This window comes from Labrus bergylta, chromosome 12 (genome assembly GCF_963930695.1).
Source record: "Labrus bergylta chromosome 12, fLabBer1.1, whole genome shotgun sequence".
Classification (NCBI taxonomy): domain Eukaryota; kingdom Metazoa; phylum Chordata; class Actinopteri; order Labriformes; family Labridae; genus Labrus; species Labrus bergylta.
Window position 1 is genome coordinate 13593141 of NC_089206.1, and position 27332 is coordinate 13620472.

At 35.7% G+C, this 27332-nt stretch overlaps 2 protein-coding genes across 2 annotated transcripts in view; both read right to left on the minus strand.

Annotated features, from left to right (window-relative positions):
* LOC110005514 (deoxynucleoside triphosphate triphosphohydrolase SAMHD1) overlaps window positions 1–21502 on the minus strand; it is a 57093-nt gene extending 35591 nt beyond the window's left edge. The window contains exons 1-3 of the mRNA XM_065961292.1: window positions 21313–21502; window positions 21130–21211; window positions 20993–21008 (exon numbers count right to left, since the gene is read on the minus strand). Coding sequence (XP_065817364.1) covers window positions 20993–21008; window positions 21130–21140 — 27 coding nt within the window. The 5' untranslated portion in view covers window positions 21141–21211; window positions 21313–21502. The remainder of the gene's footprint in view (window positions 1–20992; window positions 21009–21129; window positions 21212–21312) is intronic.
* Window positions 8975–20918, minus strand: LOC136181071 (deoxynucleoside triphosphate triphosphohydrolase SAMHD1-like). The gene is made up of 12 exons (XM_065961294.1): window positions 16985–20918; window positions 16443–16525; window positions 15305–15457; window positions 14361–14461; window positions 14057–14165; window positions 13874–13965; window positions 13632–13747; window positions 12931–13070; window positions 12032–12118; window positions 11794–11904; window positions 11559–11665; window positions 8975–10250 (listed from the first exon to the last, which is right to left on the minus strand). The coding sequence occupies exons 1-12, from the start codon at window positions 17124–17126 to the stop codon at window positions 10208–10210; spliced, it is 1284 nt and encodes a 427-aa protein (XP_065817366.1). The 5' UTR covers window positions 17127–20918; the 3' UTR covers window positions 8975–10207.
* Window positions 21503–27332: the final 5830 nt, after the last annotated feature.

Here is a 27332-nt window from a genome sequence, read left to right on the forward strand (position 1 = left end):
TGAACAGGAGCATTACAAACATGTGATCCGAACTCCACACACTGTTTCTGTTGATATAAATGACCACATGATGTACAGTTGATTACTGTGTCCTACAAATAAACTTAACATGATGTGATGAAATACGCAATGTCAACGTTAACTCAACCTGTGAAGCATGTGAGGGCAGTCAAAAAACTTCTAAAGAACAGATTAAAATCCATATCAAGTAGTTGGCCGTTATGATGAAGTAATAAATGAGTGTTTACGTCTTTACAGAAGAATTTATATTTGTTGACTAATACTGTAGCAAACACTGAAATCTAAATAAAGTTAAAAACATCTTTATAGAGAGCTTATAAAATAGTGCAACGTTAACCAGAAGAATAAATTCTGTTAAGTTCATCAAAAATGATTTTCAAGAAAGAGAACATCCCAAAAACCGTTGGCTCAAATTGAAACAGATCTTGAGAAAATCTGGAATAGAAAATGCAAATAGATGTGTGGTACCTTCCACTCGTATGCAAGCAGGCAGGAATGTGTGCTGTTCCTGCCTATTGCTTTCCATGTAAGCGCGTGGAAGGGCAGGGAGATCCCTCACAGAGACATACCGCCAAATTTAAATAATTTCGTCAAAGTATTCTTTTGACAAAGTGGTGCTGACTGAAATGACATTTGTACACACAAAATTAAATCGTCTGGTTTGTTGAAGAGGAGATGTGATTTCAGTCTTAATTGACTTCACTTTAAATGTCCAATTTCAATACAATACCTATTCTTTTTTTCCTTTTAACATTTCCGGTCTCTCTTCAGCTGAACTATCTAATAAAGGCAAAAAGGCCCAAAAACATCTTTAAGAAAAGTTTTATTGTGACTCCTTACCTGCTGAAAGTCTGAAATGATAGGACTCTACGGTGCCTCAAACATTAATAAAAGTTTTATTTTTCTCTTAAAGGGATACTTCACCCGTTGAAACATGAATCTGTATTGACATTGGGTCATATATGTAGTAGAAATGTAAAATACATTTTGAAATTGGTGTCTTCTTGGTCGTGAAAAGGCAGAAAGTGTCTTTTTGGCTCATGTTGATAAAAGACACCAAATCCCAGAATGCACAGCACTGCAGGCCATTCCCACTAAGGTCCTCTAGTTCAGAATCAGAAATACTTTATTAATCCCAGAGGAAAATTCGATCGATACAGTTTCTCCAAAATATACAGTATAGCAGTAGAAATATAGTAATAAAAACATTTACAGACATATTTACTTCAACACATACGGCCATTTCCTCAACTGATTCCGAAATTTCTTCCAGAATTGATCTTGGAAATTCCTGGCAGAAAACAGACTCTATAACCCTTTTCACACATACGGAAATCTCCTCAAAAACTCCGGAGATTTGGCTACCCGGAGGTTCTTTAGGCTATGTGTGAACGCAAACAGCCGCATTTTTCGCCCGGACTTTACCTGGAGTTAATCCGGCCAGACCCCTAGTACTTTATCTGCAGAAAATCCGAGTGAGCTGATATCTGAACGTGGCCGCATATACTCTGGAGATTTCAACTCGAGGTGAAGAGAATGACGTTTATATACAGTGACTGACCGGCTAAAGTGTCTGCCCGCGACCACTACGATCTCTGTGCATGTGATTAAACAGCTGCATTATGTTTTCTGTTCGTCAGTATGTTGTTCTCCTCTCTTTTGTGAATGTTGTCATTCCATTGGATTACACATAGCATTGTTATAAAGGCAAATATTCTCATTATAACATCGTGTAGCGGACTGTGTTGCTACGGCCGCTACTTCTTTGTTGTTTATTTACGTCATGTCTTGCCTCAGGAAATCCCCCAAGCCCCCTCCCCTCTGACAGGGATAGTTCCCCGCTGTGAGGAGCATATGTGAACGGCTAGGTCAGGAGAATCTCTGGAGAAGTCCTCCTGTGATTATCTAGATATTATCCGGAGTGCGTATGTGAAAACGGTCTGTATGTCTGTGTCCATAGGCAAACAGTGAGAGCACCGACACTAGGTTTTCAATTCTGGGAGTGAGTTCCACTGATCTGTGATTGGTCTGTAGCTTCAGTGGTCGAAAATATGAGGAACTAGCGTTGTAGTTTCACCCCGCTAACCGCAACAGCTTCCAGTGACGCAAAAATCGTCATTTTGTGTCACTGGAAGCTCCTTTTCAGACTTAGAAATACAAAGATTTCCCATCTCAGGGGAAAATGAGGGCGGGATGCACAACCATTCAAAAATACTACCAGGTTTCTAATGATACAAAGCTTAATGCAAATGGGTGAAGTATACCTTTAAACTTATATCACTAGTTTATTTTAATGTATCTCTCCAGGCTGCCCATTCTCTCAGTGGTTAGGTGTTTTATTTTTTTATTTAATGTTTGTTGTAAAATGTGCTCTTAGCAGCTCTAAACATTGGAGAGGAGCATTGTAAGCAGAAAGCTGAAGGTAAACAAGTTCAACCTGAAACTATTGGAATCATTAGACACCTGACGGAACACAATAAAAGAAACATTGGACACACCTGTCCTTTAAAAACAAAGAGCAGCAGTAAAGAACACTCCTAGCTCTTATGTGATCAAAGTTTCCCCATAATTACATTTCTAATGATCAGCCTCACATCTCCATTGTTACAGAACAACAATCCTCCTAATGTTGGAATGAAGAAAGTTCATTCACTGACATCTGTCATAAACAGGTGAAACCTTCACTCTGAAACCAGCAGTTGCAATAAAGAAAATGATGAAAATAAAAGTTAAGTCGTGGCTTCACAATACTAAGACCAAAACACAAAGATATGCATGCATGCATACAAGCTATGCATGGAGCCCACATTAGCACACACATTCAAGTGCATAGGAGTACACTTTTCTTAGTGCACACCTAAAATATAAATCCATGAATGCACTCTGAATTTTAGATTTCTGACAGAAATTGGAATTTCCTCATAGTTGCTTTTATTAAATATTTCATGTTGTAGATAATTTAATGCACTTAAAATCGTTTTATTTTTATAATAACTTCATTTCTACTTCATCTGTTAGTCACTGTATGATTTAACAATTCAAGTGAGAAATTTTTTTAAAAGTTGGAAAAATGTTATACAAATTTTAAGAACATTTTGTTTGTAATCCAACCTGAATCCATCACTCAACTTGAGAATACCAAAGAAAAAAACTATAAACTATATGAAACATCAAATAATCCTGCATGAAACACTTTTAAAATAGGAGCTTTTTTACAATCCCTACAAAATAAATGTGAAACAGTGCCCGGCAGCCAGCGCCCGGCGGCCAGCGCCCGGTGGCCAGCGTCCGGCGGGCACAGCAGCCTCGACACAAGATCGGCTTGTCAGCAGCAGCCGTCTCGCCGCTATATTTATATTTTTTCGCCATTATCAGCTTTCTTCATAGAGCCTGTTAGCATAGCTTCCAAGCAATATGGCGGACTTTAAGTTTCGATTCTGGGAGCGAGTTCCCACCCACTGATCTGTGATTGGTCTGCAGCTTCAGTGGTTGAAAATATGAGGAACTAGCGTTGTAGTTTAACCCCGCTAACCGCAACAGCTTCCAGTGACGCAAAAATCGTCATTTTGCGTCACTGGAAGCTCCTTCTCAGACTTAGAAATACAAAGATTTCCCATCTCAGGGGAAAATGAGGGCGGGATGCACAACCATTCAAAAATACTACCAGGTTTCTAATGATACAAAGCTTAATGCAAATGGGTGAAGTATACCTTTAAACTTATATCACTAGTTTATTTTAATGTATCTCTCCAGGCTGCCCATTCTCTCAGTGGTTAGGTGTTTTGTTTTTTTACTTAATGTTTGTTGTAAAATGTGCTCTTAGCAGCTCTAAACATTGGTGAGGAGCATTGTAAGCAGAAAGCTGAAGGTAAACAAGTTCGACCTGAAACTATTGGAATCATTAGACACCTGACAGAACACAATAAAAGAAACATTGGACACACCTGTCCTTTAAAAACAAAGAGCAGCAGTAAAGAACACTCCTAGCTCTTATGTGATCAAAGTTTCCCCATAATTACATTTCTAATGATCAGCCTCACATCTCCATTGTTACAGAACAACAATCCTCCTAATGTTGGAATGAAGAAAGTTCATTCACTGACATCTGTCAGAAACAGATGAAACCTTCACTCTGAAACCAGCAGTTGCAATAAAGAAAATGATGAAAATAAAAGTTAAGTCGTGGCTTCACAATACTAACACCAAAACACAAAGATATGCATGCATGCATACAAGCTATGCATGGAGCCCACATTAGCACACACATTCAAGTGCATAGGAGTACACTTTTCTTAGTGCACACCTAAAATATAAATCCATGAATGCACTCTGAATTTTAAATTTCTGACAGAAATTGAAATTTCCTCATAGTTGCTTTTATTAAATATTTCATGTTGTAGATAATTTAATGCACATACAATCGTTCTATTTTTATAATAACTTCATTTCTACTTCATCTGTTAGTCACTGCATGATTTAGCAATTCAAGTGAGAAATTTTTTTAAAAGTTGGAAAAATGTTATACAAATTTTAAGAACATTTTGTTTGTAATCCAACCTGAATCCATCACTCAACTTGAGAATACCAAAGAAAAAAACTATAAACTATATGAAACATCAAATAATCCTGCATGAAACACTTTTAAAATAGGAGCTTTTTTACAATCCCTACAAAATAAATTTGAAACAGTGCCCGGCAGCCAGCGTCCGGCGGGCGCAGCAGCCTCGACACAAGATCGGCCTGTCAGCAGCAGCCGTCTCGCCGCTATATTTATATTTTTTCGCCATTATCAGCTTTCTTCATAGAGCCTGTTAGCATAGTTTCCAAGCAATATGGCGGACGTTAAGTTTCGATTCTGGGAGCGAGTTCCCACCCACTGATCTGTGATTGGTCTGCAGCTTCAGTGGTTGAAAATATGAGGAACTAGCGTTGTAGTTTAACCCCGCTAACCGCAACAGCTTCCAGTGACGCAAAAATCGTCATTTTGCGTCACTGGAAGCTCCTTCTCAGACTTAGAAATACAAAGATTTCCCATCTCAGGGGAAAATGAGGGCGGGATGCACAACCATTCAAAAATACTACCAGGTTTCTAATGATACAAAGCTTAATGCAAATGGGTGAAGTATACCTTTAAACTTATATCACTAGTTTATTTTAATGTATCTCTCCAGGCTGCCCATTCTCTCAGTGGTTAGGTGTTTTGTTTTTTTACTTAATGTTTGTTGTAAAATGTGCTCTTAGCAGCTCTAAACATTGGTGAGGAGCATTGTAAGCAGAAAGCTGAAGGTAAACAAGTTCAACCTGAAACTATTGGAATCATTAGACACCTGACAGAACACAATAAAAGAAACATTGGACACACCTGTCCTTTAAAAACAAAGAGCAGCAGTAAAGAACACTCCTAGCTCTTATGTGATCAAAGTTTCCCCATAATTACATTTCTAATGATCAGCCTCACATCTCCATTGTTACAGAACAACAATCCTCCTAATGTTGGAATGAAGAAAGTTCATTCACTGACATCTGTCATAAACAGATGAAACCTTCACTCTGAAACCAGCAGTTGCAATAAAGAAAATGATGAAAATAAAAGTTAAGTCGTGGCTTCACAATACTAACACCAAAACACAAAGATATGCATGCATGCATACAAGCTATGCATGGAGCCCACATTAGCACACACATTCAAGTGCATAGGAGTACACTTTTCTTAGTGCACACCTAAAATATAAATCCATGAATGCAATCTGAATTTTAAATTTCTGACAGAAATTGGAATTTCCTCATAGTTGCTTTTATTAAATATTTCATGTTGTAGATAATTTAATGCACATGCAATCGTTCTATTTTTATAATAACTTCATTTCTACTTCATCTGTTAGTCACTGTATGATTTAGCAATTCAAGTGAGAAATTTTTTTAAAAGTTGGAAAAATGTTATACAAATTTTAAGAACATTTTGTTTGTAATCCAACCTGAATCCATCACTCGACTTGAGAATACCAAAGAAAAAAAGAACTATAAACTATATGAAACATCAAATAATCCTGCATGAAACACTTTTAAAATAGCAGATTTTTTACAATCCCCACAAAAATTAATGTGAAACCAACTAAAGAGATTAAAAAGTACATGCATGTTCAGAGTGTCATCACTTCTTATTGACTAAACCTGTGTTTGTTAGCCAACAGTAGTTGTAAACCAGCTTATTAAAGGCTTAATATGCAATTTTTCACACTTAAATGCAATAGAAATCAAGGATATCCTCTGAAAATAACTCTGTGAGTCATGACTGTCTACAATGGGTGTAACACCGGAGTCCCACTGTCTGTGATGCTTTCCGAGTTTTCCAAGTCCTATCTTCAGTTTTTTTTACATCGCCGGGACGGCCGGCCAGCTCATCCCCTCGCGTATAAAAGTTGTTTAATTGAGGGACTAGAGAAAAGAGAATAACATTCTGTACTCACTGCTTAATTAAATGTCACGTAAGCGTTTCTAGATCACGGTCATTTCAGGTAAATTTACATGCAGTGTGAAGATACGAGCATGATAAAGATTGCTAGCATTAGCATGCTAACACAACAATGCAGAACAAGTTGTTTTGGTTTCATGCTGGTGATCAAGGGCGACATCTTCTGGATCAAAAAATTGCATATGAAGCCTTTAAGGAGCAACAAGAGGTAGTGTGAAAAATGTTGCATGTGTTACTGCTCTGTAGATAGATTTACACCTATACTATACCTATATATGTGAGAACTGCAAATAAATCAAATGGCCACAAGATGGCAGTGTTGCTCAACTCTCCATGGTTTGGTGTGCTCTCACCATTTGATGAAATGAATGCTCTGCTGGAGAAAGTTTAAACAGGTACTGATCTTTTTTTTTGTACACTGAAAGGAAACATAAGAAACCCTCAGACTGTAAAATATTATTTTATTCTATGATGACGAAAAGGTCCAGCATGTAAAGGAGGTGAACATCTGCAGTAGTTTTATATTTAGTGGATGTTTTTTGGTATGAATTTGTCTTCTATCCAAAAATAAAAGATGAGACTATAATATATGACCTCCAGTAACATCCAGAATGAACACATTACAGATGTGTGTCTATCAATGCCAGGAGTCATCTCCTACCTTTTCTTGTGAGATTACTTCTGATTGCAGACATAGAAAGTTGTTTAAAGATAATATCTATGTTAACATATCTCACTTTGTTATCTTACTTCCATAAAGAGTTGGTTTTCTTAATTTCATCACAAAGATATGACTTTATTCCCAGGTCAGGTATCTTTATAGGGCTTATAAATATCAATTTTTATCATCTAATTTCTGCCGAGGCTTTAGTTTTGTTTTAAACTGAAAGAAGGATGTCAAAGTGATTCTCTGTGCAGCAACACAGATCAAACTTAAATGACAAATGTCACCTCATGTTAGTATAACTATTGATTTGATGAAGTCAATGATGTACTAAAACTGTAATATCTGGTACTTTTTTATGTTACTTATTTTGCCATATTCACAAAATCACAAATCAGTAGTAAAAAAACCACAAATCAACATAAAGCAAATCAACATAACGTAAGGACAAAGGAATGCAAACTCTGAGTTCACATGTTTGTACACAGGATCTGATGCTGTTTCAAAAGTTGATCCTCTTTGTAGATGTTGTGAATGATTTTAGCTGATGACAAATAGGAAATATTACAGATCTTGATAAAGATTGTCAAACCAATCAGAATAATTTCAAGTAAGTTTTTAAAATTGTTTTTTAAACTATCATTAATACATGTGTTGTATTGGAAATAATGCATAATATATCAACAAAATAAGAATGAAGTAAGGTGAAAAGTCCATTTTACACTCACATCAAGGTTTCCATTGTTCTCTTTAGCAGGTCAGTGTAACACATTGGATCTAGATTTAGCCATCTATTTTTTTCTGTGCATGAGGAGTTACCAATGTGAACCTCCATAAATGATGCTACATTTTTTTCATTTTATTTGTTTTTTATTCATTAATTACCCTATTTTTTTTCTCATAACATTCCATAATCTCAACTGAACTCTGCTTAAGTCAGATAGAAAGCATGTGATCCAAACTCCACACACTGTTTCTGTTGATGCAAATGAGCAAATGATGTAAGTTGATGATTACTGTGTCCGACAAATAAACTTAACATGATGTGTTTAAATAGGCAATGTTGACATTAACTCAACCTGTGAAGCATGTGAGGGCAGTAAACATACATCTAAAGAACAGATTAAATGAATTTGATTGAATGAATGAATGTTAATGACTTTGCCAATTACACACACAACTCCCATTAAACTATTTTATCTAGCTTTGAAAGTCTTGACACTGGCTGCCTCTTTGTCTTCATATTGATTTTATTATTGTCTAAAGCACTTGGCCTCCCACCAGATTAACTTTTCAGAGTTGATTTTAGTTTATGAACCAGGACGACCCCTCAGGTCTTCTTGTTCTTCTATGGTTCTTCTTTTAGTTGTTCCACAGAGCAGAACAAAAACCTTTTGTGATTCTGCGTTTTGCTGCTCTGAGACTTTGGAACAGACTTCAGAGGATCAGAGAATATTGAGATTTTTAAAAACAATTTAAAAAACTCATTTATTCAGTCTGGCTTTTCTATATGACTAAATCATTTTAAGGCTTTTTATTTACTATATTTTAATCAATATTATTCATCTCTACTTTTAAATTTACATTTTAGTGTTTGATTTTAGGTTTTTAGTATTTATATTTATTAATCATCGTGCTGATTTCATTTCTTATTGCTGTTATATTTTACAAACTACCTTTTGTCAGTCATTTTTCCGCTCCTTTGTAAAGGACTTTGAACTGCAATTAGATTTGTACCACAGGTGATATATACAGTGTATATATATACATATATATATATAGATGCACATGGTTTGATAGATTACACAATGTTGAACTCAGGATTTTCTCTGATGTTTATTTTGAATACATGCAGATTTTATCAGATATGAACCCATCACAACAGGAATACACTTGAAAGGTTCTCATAGATGCATTATGTAAGAACCAATCGTCAAACAATTATAGCTTCACTTAAAGTCTGTCATACATTTAAACACATTCATCATCCATTGAAGAAAGGTAGTTGATGGATACGTTTAAAAGATATTTTTCAATTCGAATTTCAAGTTTTTAGATGCAAATAAAGGTTTTCACAAGTTCCAGTTTTTAAAGTAAGAATCATAAACTCAAAAGAAGAGCACATTATAAAACATGCCCAAAATAAGACTCATTTTAAAACAGATTAAAATTGTATTGTGATAATAAATGCTGCAGATACAAAGTAATATAATATAAGATAATACCAGTCACCAAAACATCACTCATGATCATCTCTCATTAAACACCACTCAAAGACAAATAATCTAATCTCATGTCCTCAATCTTCAAACGATTAACATCAAAACTAAAACACCACTGAGTATTATAAATCCCTAAATAAAACCACAAGTGAAATATTCACTCCATTACACATGTTGGGAGTGCTTTACATCTTTCCCCGACCAAAAAGAATTCACAACCTACAAAGAAGCATAAATGTGAACAAAAGCTGAATCAATTCAGAAACATGCAGTTTATATATTCAGTTTGAGACAATGATTGTTGGATTTCAATAATGGCTTTCTTTACCTAAATGGTATTCAACAGCCATACAGCTGCTAGCTGTGTAAGTATCCAGTGTCATGTGTGTCTATATATCAGTTTAGAGATCAGAAATTCAAATCCAGAAGCGATCCAGATCCAGTGATCTTTGAGATATGGCTTTATAACTGATATATATTTTCCTTAATGTTAAAAAAAAGTATCCAATTTTGAATGGGTTTTCTGTGTGAGTCGATAGAAGCGTAACACAGTGAATTAAATGGGCCAATGATACTGTTTCATATTGACTGCAGGCCCCGTAATTGTACAGAGTGGTATCATATATTATGATTTATCTTTGTCCTCAGAATAAAAACATGTTGTGTGTTGTTGGAACTGATTTTTAAACAATCAATTTAAAAGAATGATACAGCATGTATATGATAAAAGCGAGAAAAAACATGAGTGCTAGGTCTGAATGCGAATATTATTCAGTGTTATTCATGTTGTTTGGTAATTTCCTTGGTGTCAACTTCAGGAGGATCGCTCTAATTACCCTCAGGTCCATCCAGATTTGGCTCCATCCTTAACCTGCATGTTAATACAGACACAAAAGTACATCTGTTTAAAGAAAGCAGTGCAGAGTAAACCTAGTGAGAGATAAACTGAAGAAGAAATGATTCTATTTAACAAACAATCTAACATTCAACTTATTTTAAATCAAAACAATGCACTCATCATGCAGATCCATCATCTCAGTGGTGAGAACTTTCAGTTTTTGTAAATCTCAAGTAATAAAATACATTATTTCAAAGTTTTTGTCCGTTGGTAGGAAAATACAAAAGTTTGAAGACACCAATGCTAATTTGGCATCAAAAAAGGATCAAAATCATATAAATGCAAAAGAAGAATCCTGAAGTTTTGTTTCACTATGCAATCATTCCCTCCCTGCTCATTGTTCCATTCTAATGCTCATATATTAAAGCAGCCTTTCAATGGAATAAAACCACTAACTGCATATATTAATATGTCACATACACACCCATTCGAAAAAAGCCAATTTTTACTGCAGAAATAAACATGTTTACAGCCCGATTCAAAAACTAAATTGGTCTGATTATCTCATGTCTCAATCAGCACACACTGTATGAAGAGGAATTGTTTTTTTTACACTTGTCCGTTTTCCTTTTAATGAAGGATACGCGTTATTCACAATAAGACCCGTAGCTTATAGGCCTGGGCTAAAAAAAAACTAAAAATGTTATCAAAATGTCATATCAGTCGATATAATTATCACAATAATTGTCAATCATTTTTACTTTCAAATTTTCAAATTTAAAAGCTGATTTTTGCTCCTGAGTGAAAGTTGAAGAAACCAGAGGGTTGGTTAATCTTTTGGTTTCACTCCCATGCTGGTGTTGCTTACCTCTCTTAACCTGAGGGCCCCAAACCAGAGTCCTGCACGGTTCCAATACAGGTCAGTAAAATTGTTTCAGTACAGAAACCTGACTGACTGTCTAGACTTGCTGTCTAACCTGGATGCAAACCAGGACAAAGGACCAATAACATGTGGGAGTGTTGCTCACTTTGGCAGTATTTTGTTAAGTTAAAGTATCAAATCAATTAGAGTAGAGCTTCACCAGCACAGGTAAGCATATGTTAACCTGAAAGGAAGACCGAAGGCTGAGGATGCTAGCACAGCTAATGTTTTCCACACTCAGCAGATTGTAGATCACATGTTCAACCATATTAAATAAACTGTACTCAGTGTGGACTGTTTTCTATTTACTTCAGCCAAATCAACTGGTTTTATGTTCAATCAACAGCAAGTTAGTCGATATTGTATCCTTTAACATCTTAATATTCAACTATTATCAAAGGATTAGAAAATCATAGTACCACTGTTTAAAGTGCTTTTTGGCAGCCTTCACACTCTCGTCATCAATCTTCTTACAGAAGACCCTGATCAGCTGCTCAGAAAAGATCTTTGTGCCAATCTTGGATTCCTGTAAAGAAGGACAGCAGCTTTACTTTGAGAGTTTTGGTGACATAAGCTGCCTTACAAATAATTTAACCCAATAAACAGAAGAAATATTGCGATAAAAAAATGTTTTAATCAATATTTAGTTCTTACCTTTTCTTCGGGCATTGCCTTTGCCTTTGCCTTGTTAAGGTCAGATTTGCTGTAGAAATGAACATGTTGGATAGGGTCTTTATCGTCCATGCCATAGTCCCTTTCAATGACCTAAAATGAAGGTTGAGAGTAAAAGTATGTGTGTAATAACAGATTTTGCAACATCTTACAAATCAAAAAATCCGCAAAACTGAAGAGTTTACAAAAAGGTGAAATGAAAGAAAGTCAAAAAACTGACCAGGATTTTAAAGTCCTTTCGTGTCAGATATCTTCCTCCCTCAGGTAAGGGTTGAGCCAATTTTGTTTTCCAGCTAGACTTCAGGCTCTTGAAAATGGAGCAGAAACGTTGAGAACAGTGCGAAAGGATAGAAAAAGGTTTTTTGCATTTTAAGTTGACAATGTAAGCAACTAGGGCTGCACGGTAGGATTTAAGCATAATTTTTGCTATGTGTACAAGTGCTATGATAACATTACAGAATATATAATATCAATCATATGTCCTGAAATGCATCATACTGCCATTTTTTGTTGTTTCTGCTTTTGAAAAAACAAAAAGCCTTCAGTTTCTCTCTTTCCATGACTGATCTACAATATCAGTCTGTCTGATCCTCTTCCTGATCACAAAGAGAAGTGACTTCTGTGCAGGCAGAGTCTATGTGCACATAAGATGTAGAGTTAAAGGGATCACATGCAGTGTGTGACGATGAACTGTTCTTTACTGTCACAGGGCTCTTGATGCAAATTAAAAGTCACTTTGAACATATAAGGGGTTCTTATTTGAAAAAGAAAATAGAATTGAAGGCCCAAATGATAATACAAATTGTAATTGTATGAACCTCAAAGGTTATCACAGTTTCCCCAATATCATGCAGCATTAGTTGACTGAGGGATTTTGTATTGTAAGACATTTCAAGCTGCTATCCAATTCACATTACATTTCAAAGAGAACTGTTCAATAGTGTTGCTGTTCATGTTAAATGTAATAACAACACGGGCAAGATAAAATGCTGGAGACAGTAAATAATGTGATGTGTACTTATTCTATTAACTGAAAATGAGCACATTATCCAGCTTTGTGATAACAGTGCATTAGATCATGTGTTATAAATGTAATGAAACACAAGAACACAGACTTACTTTCCAATCCGGGATGGGGTTCTTTGGCGTTGTCTCACCAACAAACTTGTAGATCTTTCGAGAGATGATGTTTTGCAGAATCTGCCTCGACTCTTGTAGGTTCGGTTCGGAAGAGTTGAGTATTTCCTCAAACACGTTGTCTAAAAGAGTAACAGAGTAACAAGCAAACACATGATAATAACACACACAAAAGTGAGTGAATTTAATTCAAACACACTCAATAAATTGTAAGACATGGCATGTTAATTTATAAGTCATCACAAGTAAATTAACAGGATGTGGTTTATTTATCTTTAACAAATGCACGATAAAAAAAATGGATAAAGTAGCATAACTGTAAATGACCTAGCAACAGAGCCATCTGACAGAAAGCAGCATCTAACAAAGTGTGTTTCCAAAAAGTGTTGAAATATGTCATATTTCTGTTACTTCATAAATAAACATCCTAAATATCAAACAAGTTCAAATGATCAGGACAGCCAGTTGTTCAGGATGTTTGAGACTGGATTTGTGAACTCCTCAAACTACCAGATAACCTTGTCCTTGGCCAAACATCAAAACCGACCAAGTGCCTACACACAATTTCCTTTTCAGATTGTTGGGTGTAGTGCATTATTTAAAACAATGTCTTGATACTCCTGTAGTCTGAATTGGCTTCAATGTTAAACATGAGCTAACAGCACACATTTAAATCTACACACCTGTGAGCTTTGTGTAGGCCTCCATGTCCTCATTGGCTGTAGAGAGAGTGAACATGCTCCCTCCTGATCCTTCAATCTCAGTGTGATCGTCTGCTTTCAAAAAAGCCTCTGCAATCCTGTATGTTCATATCAAACATATTATTACTGATGAGCTAGTGAATCATGACGCAGATCAAATAATGGAAATCAGAAGGAGACCAATCTTATATTTGGAGTACTAACTTCTGAAGGTAGACACTTACATTTCTTGTATGATGTGGCTTACTCTGTGCTGACAGGCTCTTTTGTGGAGACGGTGTCTTGTATAGAACAAGTGGTACATATGGTCTTCCTCCTGTTGAGGTTAGGACTGCAGTTTAGTCATAAATAACAACATTATCAGTTTGCTTTCAATTATCTGTTTACAAGCTCAAGTGTGTCAGCACCTTGTCTCTGGTGCAGATAGTTTTCCTGCCATCAACCTCACACACTCTGGCAAACTGCAGGAAGCGACGAAAGTCAAAGTTGTTCATGATCCCCAGGTATAAAGAGTCCCTGAGTAGAGGCAGATTGAGGCAAGGTGAAGAAAATAGGTGTATAAAGTGAAACTGAATTTACTGGAGAGTTTTGTAGCCTATAATTTAAAATAATCAGGAGAATAATGCATTGTTCAAGGTAAAAAAAAAAGAAGTGCTGTAGTGGTCTTCATCACAAAATGAATTGCTCTACAGCACTTCATTAAAACCTGACCTGGCCAAGTAGTCAAACTTGTCCACATCAACGCCGTTTTTTTTGTTGGACACAATTTCGTAGAGGAAGGACTTTTTTTCTGGGCGCCCTTTGTACGGCCACTGCAGGGATGACGACACAAAGCGAATCAGGACCAGTTTTATTGACACGTATGTTGTTGTCAATGAATTTACACTGCATAGAAAACATATGTAGGACCATTCCACGAAACAGAGATAAAGCTAAAATATGAACACAATAAACTATGTACATGGAAAAGCATGACAAATTAAACAGCAGGTCCAATTTCAATTGGAGGTCTAGGCAGAAGAAAAACTTTTTTTCACGATAAAAAAAGGACTCTTCTTGTCCGCCTTTATACTGAGGAGATGTTACAAAATAGTGACATTAGTGTTGGACACAGACTGATTTATGCACAGATGGGGTGAACTTGCCTTTTCTTTCTTTTTTTTTACTTCCTTTATTGCTTTTACATATTAACAATATTTCCATTTAGTAATTCCTCAGAATTTGTTGAGTGACTTAATGTCAGCCAATTTTCTGTGGACATATACTGTATACAACATCCTAACAGTCTTTATCAGGGTTATTTAGCTAGCTGAACTCAACACAGAGTCAAACTGTTAAGCACAAGAGTTTTTGGGAAGGTGATCATGCAGCTCAGTTTTCCCTCCAAATGTTTTTTCACACCTGGGTTGTTTGGAAAAGTTGTTCTGAAACCATAGCCCGGTTTGTTCAGACATATGTGAACACAGCAATCACACTATTTTGGCTCCTCAACTTTTTTGATCTATTTTTTTATTGAATGGTGCACTGTGTGCTCTTTTTTGGCTATCCTTGCTCTTTGCTGCCCGTTGTGGGATGAATAAAGTTTTATCTTCTCTTATCTTATATTCATACAGTATCTTATCTGACTTCTGAATAACATAATGAGGTGAACTTGCCTCCTGCCCTTCAGATTCCTGTAGAGGTCCAGCAATCATCTCCTTGATGAATGTTATGTCTTCTTCAGGGATCAATTTATACTTCTCCATCACTGGTTCAAGATTATTCTCTTTCAGCAGGTGGTCTAGCATGTCACAAGAGCCCTTTTCATGCTGCGAGACACACAGACTCATAAATGTGTCAACACAAGATTTAAAACATAAATATAATAATCCCACATACTTTAATTTCCCCCACATTTGAAGAGTATATCTCAAACGTACAGTATATAAAACAACTTACAATGTCAGAGTTCCTAAAGCTGTTCAGAATTTGACGAGCCACTTAATGTCAGCCAATATACTGTATACAACATCCTAACAGTCTTTATCAGGGTTATTTAGCTAGCTGAACTCAACCCGATGTCAAACTGTTAAGCATAAGAGTTTTTGGGAAGGTGATAATGCAGCTCAGTTTTCTCACCAAGCGTTTTTTCACACCTGGATAGTTTGGAAAAGTTGTTCTGAAACAAATGGGCGTTTCCTCTTTAGAGTGGTTTGTTTGGATGTAAACACAACAATCGCACTCTTTTGATCTAAAGTTATTGAATGGTGCACTGTGTACTCTTTTTTGGCTATCCTTGCTCTTTGCTGCCCGTTGTAGGATGAATAAAGGTTATCTTCTCTTATTGAGTGACAAAGAGACATAAACAGATCTAGAAATCCCTTCTGCTTTTAAAAGAGGTCCCTGTCATAAAGAATTACCTCTCATGAACCATGAATTCAATTATTATCTTTGTTTGTTGTATCTAAATCTCTGAATCACCAGGATTAATGGTTAAAAAATAAACATTTAGTAAAATCTCATAGAGCTTCTGAAAAGCGGTAACATGTCAGATAAAAAGTTGACATAATATTACCAAAGAGAATAATGAGGGTCATTTAGCAACACAAACTACACCGTTCATTGTTATTAAATAAATAGATCAACATCCTTGGAAATGTGCATAATCACATTCTACCTGAGAAGGCAAACAAAAAAGAACATCCTGGATTTTGTTTCAAAAGAACAAGCCAGTGTGAAAGGTACATGTGCTTCAGTTTTGCCGTTCCTCTGTATTTCATTTGTCATATTACAACAGAAATAAAAACTTCTTACCTTCCATTTCTTTAATTTCCTCTTTTTTTCCAGTGCTTTGGGGAGGAACAGTCCATCATACAGATGGGAAAAGGGTCCATGACCTTGAAATGGATAGATAAAGACAGGCGTAATCCACTGATAGTGTACAGATTATACAGTCAGTATGTCTTAATAAACCTGTTTGAGTTGAGGATGGATTACTCCTGAATCTAAACTTGAGAATATTGCTTACAAGAAAGACTGTTATGTGTTTGTAAATGTATGCATGATCTGGGTGGACTGTGGTACCGAAACGCCCTCTGGGTTAAAGTTTTCTGAGTCTAAATATTATTTTTAAAGATTCAGACCCTCCAGTTCTTATCAGAGTCCCTTTACAGACCGAGCTACCACCACCTCACCCCACCCTTGTATTTTTTATGTATTAATGCAGAAGCCCTTGCTTTTTTGAAAGATGGAAGGGTTATTTCTGGATCATTTCACTTTCATTTTACTCTTTTCATACCCAATAACATAATTTATAAACTATTATATGTAATATTGAAAAGGGATGCATTACTCACCCAGGTCATGACAGAGGCCAGCAATCTGAACACAAAGGACGTCTCTTTCAGTGATGTTGAGTTCCGGCTGCCTTGACCTGAGAGCCTCAGCAAGTTTTCCTGCTAAGTATCCCATGAAACCATGAAATGTATGCCTTTTCATCCTTATTAGACTTCTTTAATCTAAAATCTTAAATCTAATCGTCAACCACTCCCACCAATAGTGTCATGAAATATTGCATCTGTTACCAAAACCAGGTGATTAATTGGAGCCTATTTGAGGGCATGCATGGAACATACATTATTGTGATTTAGGTCTAAGAATGTGGAAAGATGTAGCCTTGCTGAAAGAAATAGCAGCCCGTGCCTTCAGAAGAGAACGCATCAGACCGTCAAAACATGTTTGAAGAGTGTGAAGAATGACTTATTCTACAATTCTACAATTCACTTAGCAGACGCTTTTCTCCAAAGCGACGTACATCAGAGAGTAAGTACAACACAAGCAAGGATCTAGAAAAAAGGGAACAATGTCAGTAAGAGCAAACGATCCGTTTTGAGTCCGATTGGACACACAGGTGCTGACAGTAAGTGACCAGAGGCAAAGCACAACATTGAGGGCAGTTCTTGAGAGCTCTAATCAGTATAGAAACCATCTTATAAGTCGTCGTTATCAAACAAAAACCATCGTCATTACCATCATCAATAATATCAAGACCATCATCATTAAGTTATAGGTATTCATGAAAGAGCTGGGTCTTTAGCTTTTTCTGAAAGTTGCAGAGGGACTCTGCAGATCGAATGGACTTATCAGCTGATTAATTGCTGCAACTATGTAATTCCCTGTAACGGCATCTAAGCCCCCAAACACACAGCTATTTTTTGAATTTCGGGGCCATCTCTTGCAACTTGTACATGTCTCCACCTCACCGCTCTTGTCCTGATACACCAATCGAATGTCCTTGGGTGCATCCGAATTGCCAAGTACCTACTCAATCTTTCAGTAGGCAGTAGACAGTACCTACTATCCGTGCTGTATACTGTTTAGTACCTACTATTCAGTAGGAGCACTTTGTCTGATTCATTCAGTATATGTTACCCGAACCGTCCGCATCCACCCGTTTTTGTTTTTTTTGTTTAGCTTTATTCAAGAGGAGTAATGCGCATATACAGTCAGGTAAACAAAAAACAATATCGCAATGTAAATCAAGTAAAAGACAGATTAAATAACTAAATAACATACAATACATAAAGGAAAGTACAAATGAAAGACAGTAATATACAGAATATAAAGTAAAATAAACCAATAAAGACGTATTTAAATAGTGAAATCATTATTTAAATTTAGGGGGAAAGGTTTTATAATAATGCAGACATTTGTTATATTTTCTGTTGTTAATTAAAAGTAACGATTTCAGACGGGACTTTAACTCTAGATTAAAAATGTACTCAATTAATCCATGCTCGTTTGTTTTGATTTGTATGCGCACGTGAAGTGACGATTTACGTTTAATTTCGCACAGCATTGTGGGTGGTAAAATACAATTCATTTCCTGAAAGGATGCATCCGATCCATACTGCATAAAACCCGGAAGTTAGTATCCATGCTGAAATGTTCAGTATACTGAAACTCCTTACTGAAAAGTACACACTGCATACTGAACTGTGGCTATTCGGAAAGGGCCCTTATGTGGGGAGATGGGGGCCTTGTAGTGTGCTGATTGCAGGTTGCGGGCAAGCGCTTGTCGAATTAGAATGATTCTGATTCACTAACACACACAAGGTGGTGAGACCATAAAATCTGCTGGTACGCAAGTGTCATGAATCCGACGGTGATTTTGCGTATGCACTTATTTTATGGGCAGAGTAAGAACATTTCTACGCATATATTAGTGAATGAGGCCCATTGGCTCTTTTCTCACTACACTGTACCGGAAGAACACGGACACCAGTTTTTTGAAAAACTGGTTCTCTCAGAGGAGATACCCATCTTTGTAGATAAAAGATGCATATGAATTAGCCCTCAAAAAAACAACTCGGATTTAGTGAAAAAACGCGTCAAAAAGGGAAAGAAGTTCTCTGTGAGGTGCACCATGCAACACTCTAACCACTCGAGCACAATCCAAACTGTTTATAAAAAACATTGGCACATCTTTAAGTCAGATAGTGAGCTCTCCACCATTTTCAAACACCTTTCCCTGTTTGTTAATTAAAGAGGGGGGAAAATAAGGATCACTTAATGCACATGCACTGGTACAACAGATGCAATTTAGCTATTAGCTAATGATGCAATTACATTTAATTGTGCGCTGCCCCTGTAAAGATAATAAATAAATAAATAAAAACACGGTCCGAGCTACCATTCATCAAATGATAAACTTCTTATCAGCGTGAGGCGTACTGGATTCACACTTTGCAAACATCGGCTCCAAAAGGACTTAATGATGAACTGAGTTAAACATGTTGAGAAAAATAATAACTATGAGGAGCTATGATCGAGGAAACACAAGAGCATCTTTCCAGGAAGTCTTTTAACTGACAGACCCGCCTCCGTCTCGTATATCACTCAGTGATTGGATGCTGCAGCGGATCGGACTTCAGTGAAACTTATCAACATCAGCGGAGTTTCACAGCGGAGAAAAGATGACATTAAAAAGAGTCTAAACGGACACATCGGACATTGAAACAAACTGTAAACATCTGTCAGTTTGTAAAGAGTCCGTCTGTGATAAACTGTGGACAAAAAAAGTGTTTGACATGAAATAAACAACGAAATATTAAGTAGGCTATAAGTCCCGTAAAATTAATATAAGAGTGTCAAACCCGACTTTTAGCCTATTTGATTTGTTTTGTGATTCACCATCAAACAAAAAATCTGTTAATTTTAAGAGTTAAAACCGAAAGGATCATAAATGTCTCCATTAGATTAGAACAGCTCATATTTCTTTTCAGGGTCACTCACACTGTTTGCCCTTTTTAAATTGATCATGATGAGAATGACTGTCTGTCAGTCACCAACACGTTTTGCATTCATCATTTTCATGAGGCTAATGATCGTAGGTTTTGAAAAGGTTATGCATCCTGTTTTTCTTACATTTTGATCCTTGTAAAAATTCTCAATAATCCTGAGACACCCTTAGTGTTTATAAAATACAGAGTTTAGTTTAGATTATGATTTAAATCAAATAATTCATAAATAATTTAATAATAAAGACTTTTGCCTGTAGAAATTGTCTGTATGCCTACGTGTTTTAGAAGCAGGCTGCAGGTTGTTCTTCATGTGCAGGTGTATATCAGGTAAAGGAGGCTACTCAGATAACACTGTTACTGTTATCTGTGCGGACATAAACAGCTGTTAAAGCCGACCCGGGATCAGCTGATGTCTTTATCACAAACGGATGTTGCTTCACGTGACGCTCTAGGGAAGGACGTCTCTTAAAACATATTTCCTAGTTCCTCTCTCCTCTGCTTCGTTTCCTCGCGTCTCTCCATGCAAGTGAGGGAAGCAAGAGAAGGAAACGTGGATGCAATTTAGGAGACATGAGAAGTAGCCATAGCATGAGCATGAGGCCAAATGAGCCCTAGAATAAAGCTGATGCTGCAAAAATAATGGCTTCAATGGCTTTACCACTGGTGGAGAGATTAAGCATCTAGTAGAACAAAGAGAACAAATCATTGGACACTGAAAATGTCCTATTTCAATAGCCTACAGTCTGTGTTCCTCTTCCTTTTTTTTAGGATTAAAGGAAAGGAGAACAAAGAGGGTTGGTTTGGATAGTAAAGGTGCACAAAGCTAGCTGTCCTCACCACTGGTGGGGATAATAAGCATCTAGAGAACAAAGCCCTCCCAGTTAATTCGATTTTTAATTTAGACTGATAATGGATAATATATGTACACAGGCTTAACTTTGTGGAGGTGTGTTTGTGTGCGGTTTATTCTACAAGTTGTCATTGTTTGTTCTGTTTATTCTCTCTTATCTCTCCAGCCGCAAAAATGTGGTGTGATGTGTGGTAAGACGTGAAGTATTTTACCTTGGTGATGATCGGTCTGTAGAATTAAAAAAAAAAGCATTAACAGTATGAAGAAGTGCTGAAACTTCCAACTTAAAATGATTTCTTTATAAAGTTGGGATATTGTAAACTGGTTTAACAAAGACAGAGGTACTCACTGTTCTGCCATTTTGCCCCGACTAGATAAAAGAGAAAGAAGTCAGTCATTTATTAAGTAGGCTAACCTCAGTTTTACACAAGCTAAAAGGCAAAATTGGTAAATTAAACCATCAGTTTAAAATAACGATACAACTTACCAAAAGCCAACCATGAATTTAATCGACTATAACTAGAAAACCAACCTCCAAAATTTCCTCCAATCGTCCAAGTCCTTCTTTTTGTACTAACACGTTTCCTCAGCTCCCTGTAACTTTGAAAAATCTATCTATATAGTTTTTAATATTTTGAAGCTGTAAGATGTTGCATTTACATCAAGCTAATGTTTCTGATGCTGATCTGACAAGTGGCAAATGTCATTTATATAGCCATAGCTGCTTAAGGCTTTTTTTTTTATGACGCTCAGGGTTTTAAAACATCTGACATTTATATCTCCACCACACCCATGTTATTGGTCTTTACCCTCATGATCCTCTTTTATTGATATACTAAACATTTCAGAAAATAAAACTGAAAGTGCATCAGATATTCTTAAGTCAAATTAACAAATCTAAACGTATAAAGAAGTGAAGAAATGACAGGATGTTAGAAATAAATCAGTATTAGAAGTTACTTCTGAAGAAAAATTCAGAGGTAGCGTGAATGTTGCATGTTTAACCTGCTCTTTAGACAGATTTATGGCGTACTCTATTTGAGGACTGCAAATATATCAAATGGCCACAAGATGGCGATGTTGCTGAACTCTCTATGGTAAAGTGTGCCCTGAAAAGATGAGACTATAATATGTATATAATGACCTCCAGTAACATCCAGAATGAGCACATTACAGATGTGTGTCTATCAATGCCAGGAGTCATCACCTACTTTTTCTTGTGAGATTACTTCTGGTTGCAGACATAGAAAGATAATATATATGTTAACATATCTCACTTTGTTATCTTACTTCCATAAAGAGTTGGTTTTCTTAATTTCATCAGGACGATATGACTTTATTCCCAGGTCAGGTATCTTTATAGGGCTTATAAATATCCATTTTTATCATGTAATTTCTTCCAGGTCTTAAGTTTTGTTTTAAACTGAAAGAAGGATGTCAAAGTCAAACTGATTCTCCGTGCAGCAACACAGATCAAACTTAAATGACAAATGTAAGGCAAGACAAGTTTATTTATATAGCACATTTCAACAACAAGGCAATTCAAAGTGCTTCACACAAGACATCAAAAGCATCATGACAGAGGAAAGAAAAGAAACATTAAAATATAACATTAAAAAATATATAATCACTGGAATTATTAAATCTGAACACATGTTCAAATAAAAATAATTCAAAAAAAATTTATTCAAATAAATAAAGTAAAAATACAAAAAGTTTAGAATCTTATTAAAATTGTTTAATGAAAGGCAGCTGTAAACAGGTGTGTCTTCAACCTGGATTTAAAAGAGGTGAGACTTTCAGCAGACCTACAGTATTCTGGGAATTTGTTCCAGATATAAGGAGCATAGAAACTGAATGCTGCTTCTCCATGTTTGGTTCTGACTCTGGGGACAGAGAGCAGACCTGTCCTAGACGACCTGAGCGGTCTGGATGGTTCATAATTAATCAGGAGGTCACTAATGTATTTTCTTGGTTTTTCTGGTAATCTTGGTTTTGGTGAGGACTCTAGCAGCAGCTTTCTGGATCAGCTGCAGTTGTCTGACTAATTTTTTAGGCAGAAATGTCAGCTCATGTTAGTATAACTATTGTTTTGTAAAAAGTCAATGATGTACTAAAACTGTAATATCTGGTACTTTTTTATGCTACTTATTTTGCCATATTCACAAAATCACAAATCAGTCGTAAAAAAACCCCACAAATCAACATAAAGCAAATGAACCTAACGTAAGGACAAAGGAACGCAAACTCTGAGTTCACATGTTTGTACACAGGATCTGATGCTGTTTCAAAAGTTGATCCTCTTTGTAGATGTTGTGAATGATTTTAGCTGATGACAAATAGGAAATATTACAGATCTTGATAAATATTGTCAATCCAATCAAAATAATTACAAGTAAGTTTTTAAAATTGTTTTTTAAACTATCATTAATACATGTGTTGTATTGGAAATAATGCATAATATATCAACAAAATAAGAATGAAGTAAGGTGAAAAGTCCATTTTCCACTCACATCAAGGTTTCCGTTGTTCTCTTTAGCAGGTCAGTGTAACACATTGGATCTAGATTTAGCCATCTATTTTTTTCTGTGCATGAGGAGTTACCAATGTGAACCTCCATAAATGATGCTACATTTTTTTCATTTTATTTGTTTTTTATTCATTAATTACCCTATTTTTTTTCTCAACTGAACTCTGCTTAAGTCAAACTCCACACACTGTTTCTGTTGATGCAAATGAGCAAATGATGTAAGTTGATGATTACTGTGTCCGACAAATAAACTTAACATGATGTGTTTAAATAGGCAATGTCGACATTAACTCAACCTGTGAAGCATGCGAGGGCAGTAAACATACATCTAAAGAACAGATTAAATGAATTTGATTGAATGAATGAATGTTAATGACTTTGCCAATTACACACACAACTCCCATTAAACTATTTTATCTATCTTTGAAAGTCTTGACACTGGCTGCCTCTTTGTCTTCATATTGATTTTATTATTGTCTAAAGCACTTGGTCTCCCACCAGATTAACTTTTCAGAGTTGATTTTAGTTTATGAACCAGGACGACCCCTCAGGTCTTCTTGTTCTTCTATGGTTCTTCTTTTAGTTGTTCCACAGAGCAGAACAAAAACCTTTTGTGATTCTGCGTTTTGCTGCTCTGAGACTTTGGAACAGACTTCAGAGGATCAGAGAATATTGAGATTTTTAAAAACAATTTAAAAAACTCATTTATTCAGTCTGGCTTTTCTATATGACTTAATCATTTTAAGGCTTTTAATTTACTATATTTTAATCAATATTATTCATCTCTACTTTTAAATTTACATTTTAGTGTTTGATTTTAGGTTTTTAGTATTTATATTTATTAATCATCGTGCTGATTTCATTTCTTATTGCTGTTATATTTTACAAACTACCTTTTGTCAGTCATTTTTCCGCTCCTTTGTAAAGGACTTTGAACTGCAATTAGATTTGTACCACAGGTGATATATACAGTATATATATACATATACATATATATATAGATGCATATGGTTTGATAGATTACACAATGTTGAACTCAGGATTTTCTCTGATGTTTATTTTGAATACATGCAGATTTTATCAGATATGAACCCATCACAACAGGAATACACTTGAAAGGTTCTCATAGATGCATTATGTAAGAACCAATCGTCAAACAATTATAGCTTCACTTAAAGTGTGTCATACATTTAAACACATTCATCATCCATCGAAGAAAGGTAGTTGATGGATACGTTTAAAAATGTATTGTTTAATTCGAATTTCAAGTTTTTAGATGCAAATAAAGGTTTTCACAAGTTCCAGTTTTTAAAGTAAGAATCATAAACTCAAAAGAAGAGCACATTATAAAACATTCCCAAAATAAGACTCATTTTAAAACAGATTAAAATTGTATTGTGATAATAAATGCTGCAGATACAAAGTAATATAATATAAGATAATACCAGTCACCAAAACATCACTCATGATCATCTCTCATTAAACAACACTCAAAGACAAATAATCTAATCTCATGTCCTCAATCTTCAAACGATTAACATCAAAACTAAAATGTTATAGTAATGTAAAGTATTCTAAATCGCTAAATAAAACCACAAGTGAAATATTCACTCCATTACACATGTTGGGAGTGCTTTACATCTTTCCCCGACCAAAAAGAATTCACAACCTACAAAGAAGCATAAATGTGACCAAAAGCTGAATCAATTCAGAAACATGCAGTTTATATATTCAGTTTGAGACAATGATTGTTGGATTTCAATAATGGCTTTCTTTACCTAAATGGTATTCAACAGCCATACAGCTGCTAGCTGTGTAAGTATCCAGTGTCATGTGTGTCTATGTATCAGTTTAGAGATCAGAAATTCAAATCCAGAAGCGATCCAGATCCAGTGATCTTTGAGATATGGCTTTATAACTGATATATATTTTCCTTAATGTTAAAAAAAAGTATCCAATTTTTTCTGTATCAAATTTTGAATGGGTTTTCTGTGTGAGTTGATAGAAGCGTAACACAGTGAATTAAATGGGCCAATGATACTGTTTCATATTGACTGCAGGCCCCGTAATTGTACAGAGTGGTATCATATATTATGATTTATCTTTGTCCTCAGAATAAAAACATGTTGTATGTTGTTGGAACTGATTTTTAAACAATCAATTTAAAAGAATGATACAGCATGTATATGATAAAAGCGAGAAAAAACATGAGTGCTAGTTCTGAATGCAAATATTATTCAGTGTTATTCATGTTGTTTGGTAATTTCCTTGGTGTCAACTTCAGGAGGATCGCTCTAATTACCCTCAGGTCCAACCAGATTTGGCTCCATCCTTTACCTGCATGTTAATACAGACACAAAAGTACATCTGTTTAAAGAAAGCAGTGTAGAGTAAACCTAGTGAGAGATAAACTGAAGAAGAAATGATTCTATTTAACAAACGATCTCTCATTCAACTTATTTTAAATCAAAACAATGCACTCATCATGCAGATCCATCATCTCACTGGTGAGAACTTTCAGTTTTTGTAAATCTCAAGTAATAAAATACATTATTTCAAAGTTTTTGTCCGTTGGTAGGAAAATACAAAAGTTTGAAGACACCAATGCTAATTTGGCATCAAAAAAAGATCAAAATCATATGTATGAAAAAAAAGAATCCTGAAGTTTTGTTTCACTATGCAATCATTCCCTCCCTGCTCATTGTTCCATTCTAATGCTCATATATTAAAACAGCCTTTCAATGTAATAAAACCACTAGCTGCATATATTAATATGTCACATACACACCCATTCAGAAAAGCCAATTTTTACAGCAGAAATAAACATGTTTACAGCCCGATTCAAAAAACCAAATTGGTCTGATTATCTCATGTCTCAATCAGCACACACTGTATGAAGAGGTTAAAAGCTGATTTTTGCTCCTGAGTGAAAGTTGAAGAAACCAGAGGGTTGGTTAATCTTTTGGTTTCACTCCCATGCTGCTGTTGCTTACCTCTCTTAACCTGAGGGCCCCAAACCAGAGTCCTGCACGGTTCCAATACAGGTCAGTAAAATTGTTTCAGTACAGAAACCTGACTGACTGTCTAGACTTGCTATCTAACCTGGATGCAAACCAGGACAAAGGACCAATAACATGTTGGAGTGTTGCTCACTTTGGCAGTATTTTGTTAAGTTAAAGTATCAAATCTATTAGAGTAGAGCTTCACCAGCACAGGTAAGCATACGTTAACCTGAAAGGAAGACCGAAGGCTGAGGATGCTAGTACAGCTAATGTTTTCCACACTCAGCAGATTGTAGATCACATGTTCAACCATATTAAATAAACTGTACTCAGTGTGGACTGTTTTCTATTTACTTTAGCCAAATCAACTGGTTTTATGTTCAATCAACAGCAAGTTAGTCGATATTGTATCCTTTAACATCTTAATATTCAACTATTATCAAAGGATTGGAAAATCATTGTACCACTGTTCAAAGTGCTGTCTGGCACTCTGTTCATCAATCTTCTTACAGAAGACCCTGATCAGCTGCTCAGAAAAGATCTCTGTTCTAATCCTGGATGCCTGTAAAGAATGACAGCAGCTTTAATTTGAGAGTTATGGTGACATAAGCTGCCTTACAAATAATAAACAGAAGAAATATTGAATGATTGCGATAAAAAAAATGTTTTAATCAATAATTAGTTCTGACATTTTCTGGGGACATTGGCTTTGCCACGTCAGGCTCCTTCTTGCTGTAGAAATGCATATGTCCAACAGGGTTCTTGTCTTTCATGCCGTAGTCCATGTTAATGACCTAAAAAGAAGGTCGAGAGTAAAATGTGTGCCATAACAAACTCTGCAACATCTTACAAATCAAAGAATCAGCAAAACTGAAGATTTTACAAAAAAGTGAGATGAAAGAAAGTAAAAGAAACTCACCAGGATTTCAAAGTCCTCTGGTGTCAGGTTGTTTTCTTCCTCATCAGGGAGGGGTTGAGCCAATACTTCTTTCCAGCCAGTAATCTGGCTCTTGACAAAGA

Coding starts and splice junctions, on each gene's coding strand:
- LOC136181071 (XM_065961294.1), bottom strand. CDS start 17,126: ATGAAAAGGCATACATTTCATGGTTTCATGGGATACTTAGCAGGAAAA. Junction 13,966..14,056: donor CTATCTGCACCAGAGACAAG/GTGCTGACACAC, acceptor TAACCTCAACAG/GAGGAAGACCATATGTACCA. Junction 12,119..12,930: donor ACCCCATCCCGGATTGGAAA/GTAAGTCTGTGT, acceptor TCCATTTTCAAG/AGCCTGAAGTCTAGCTGGAA.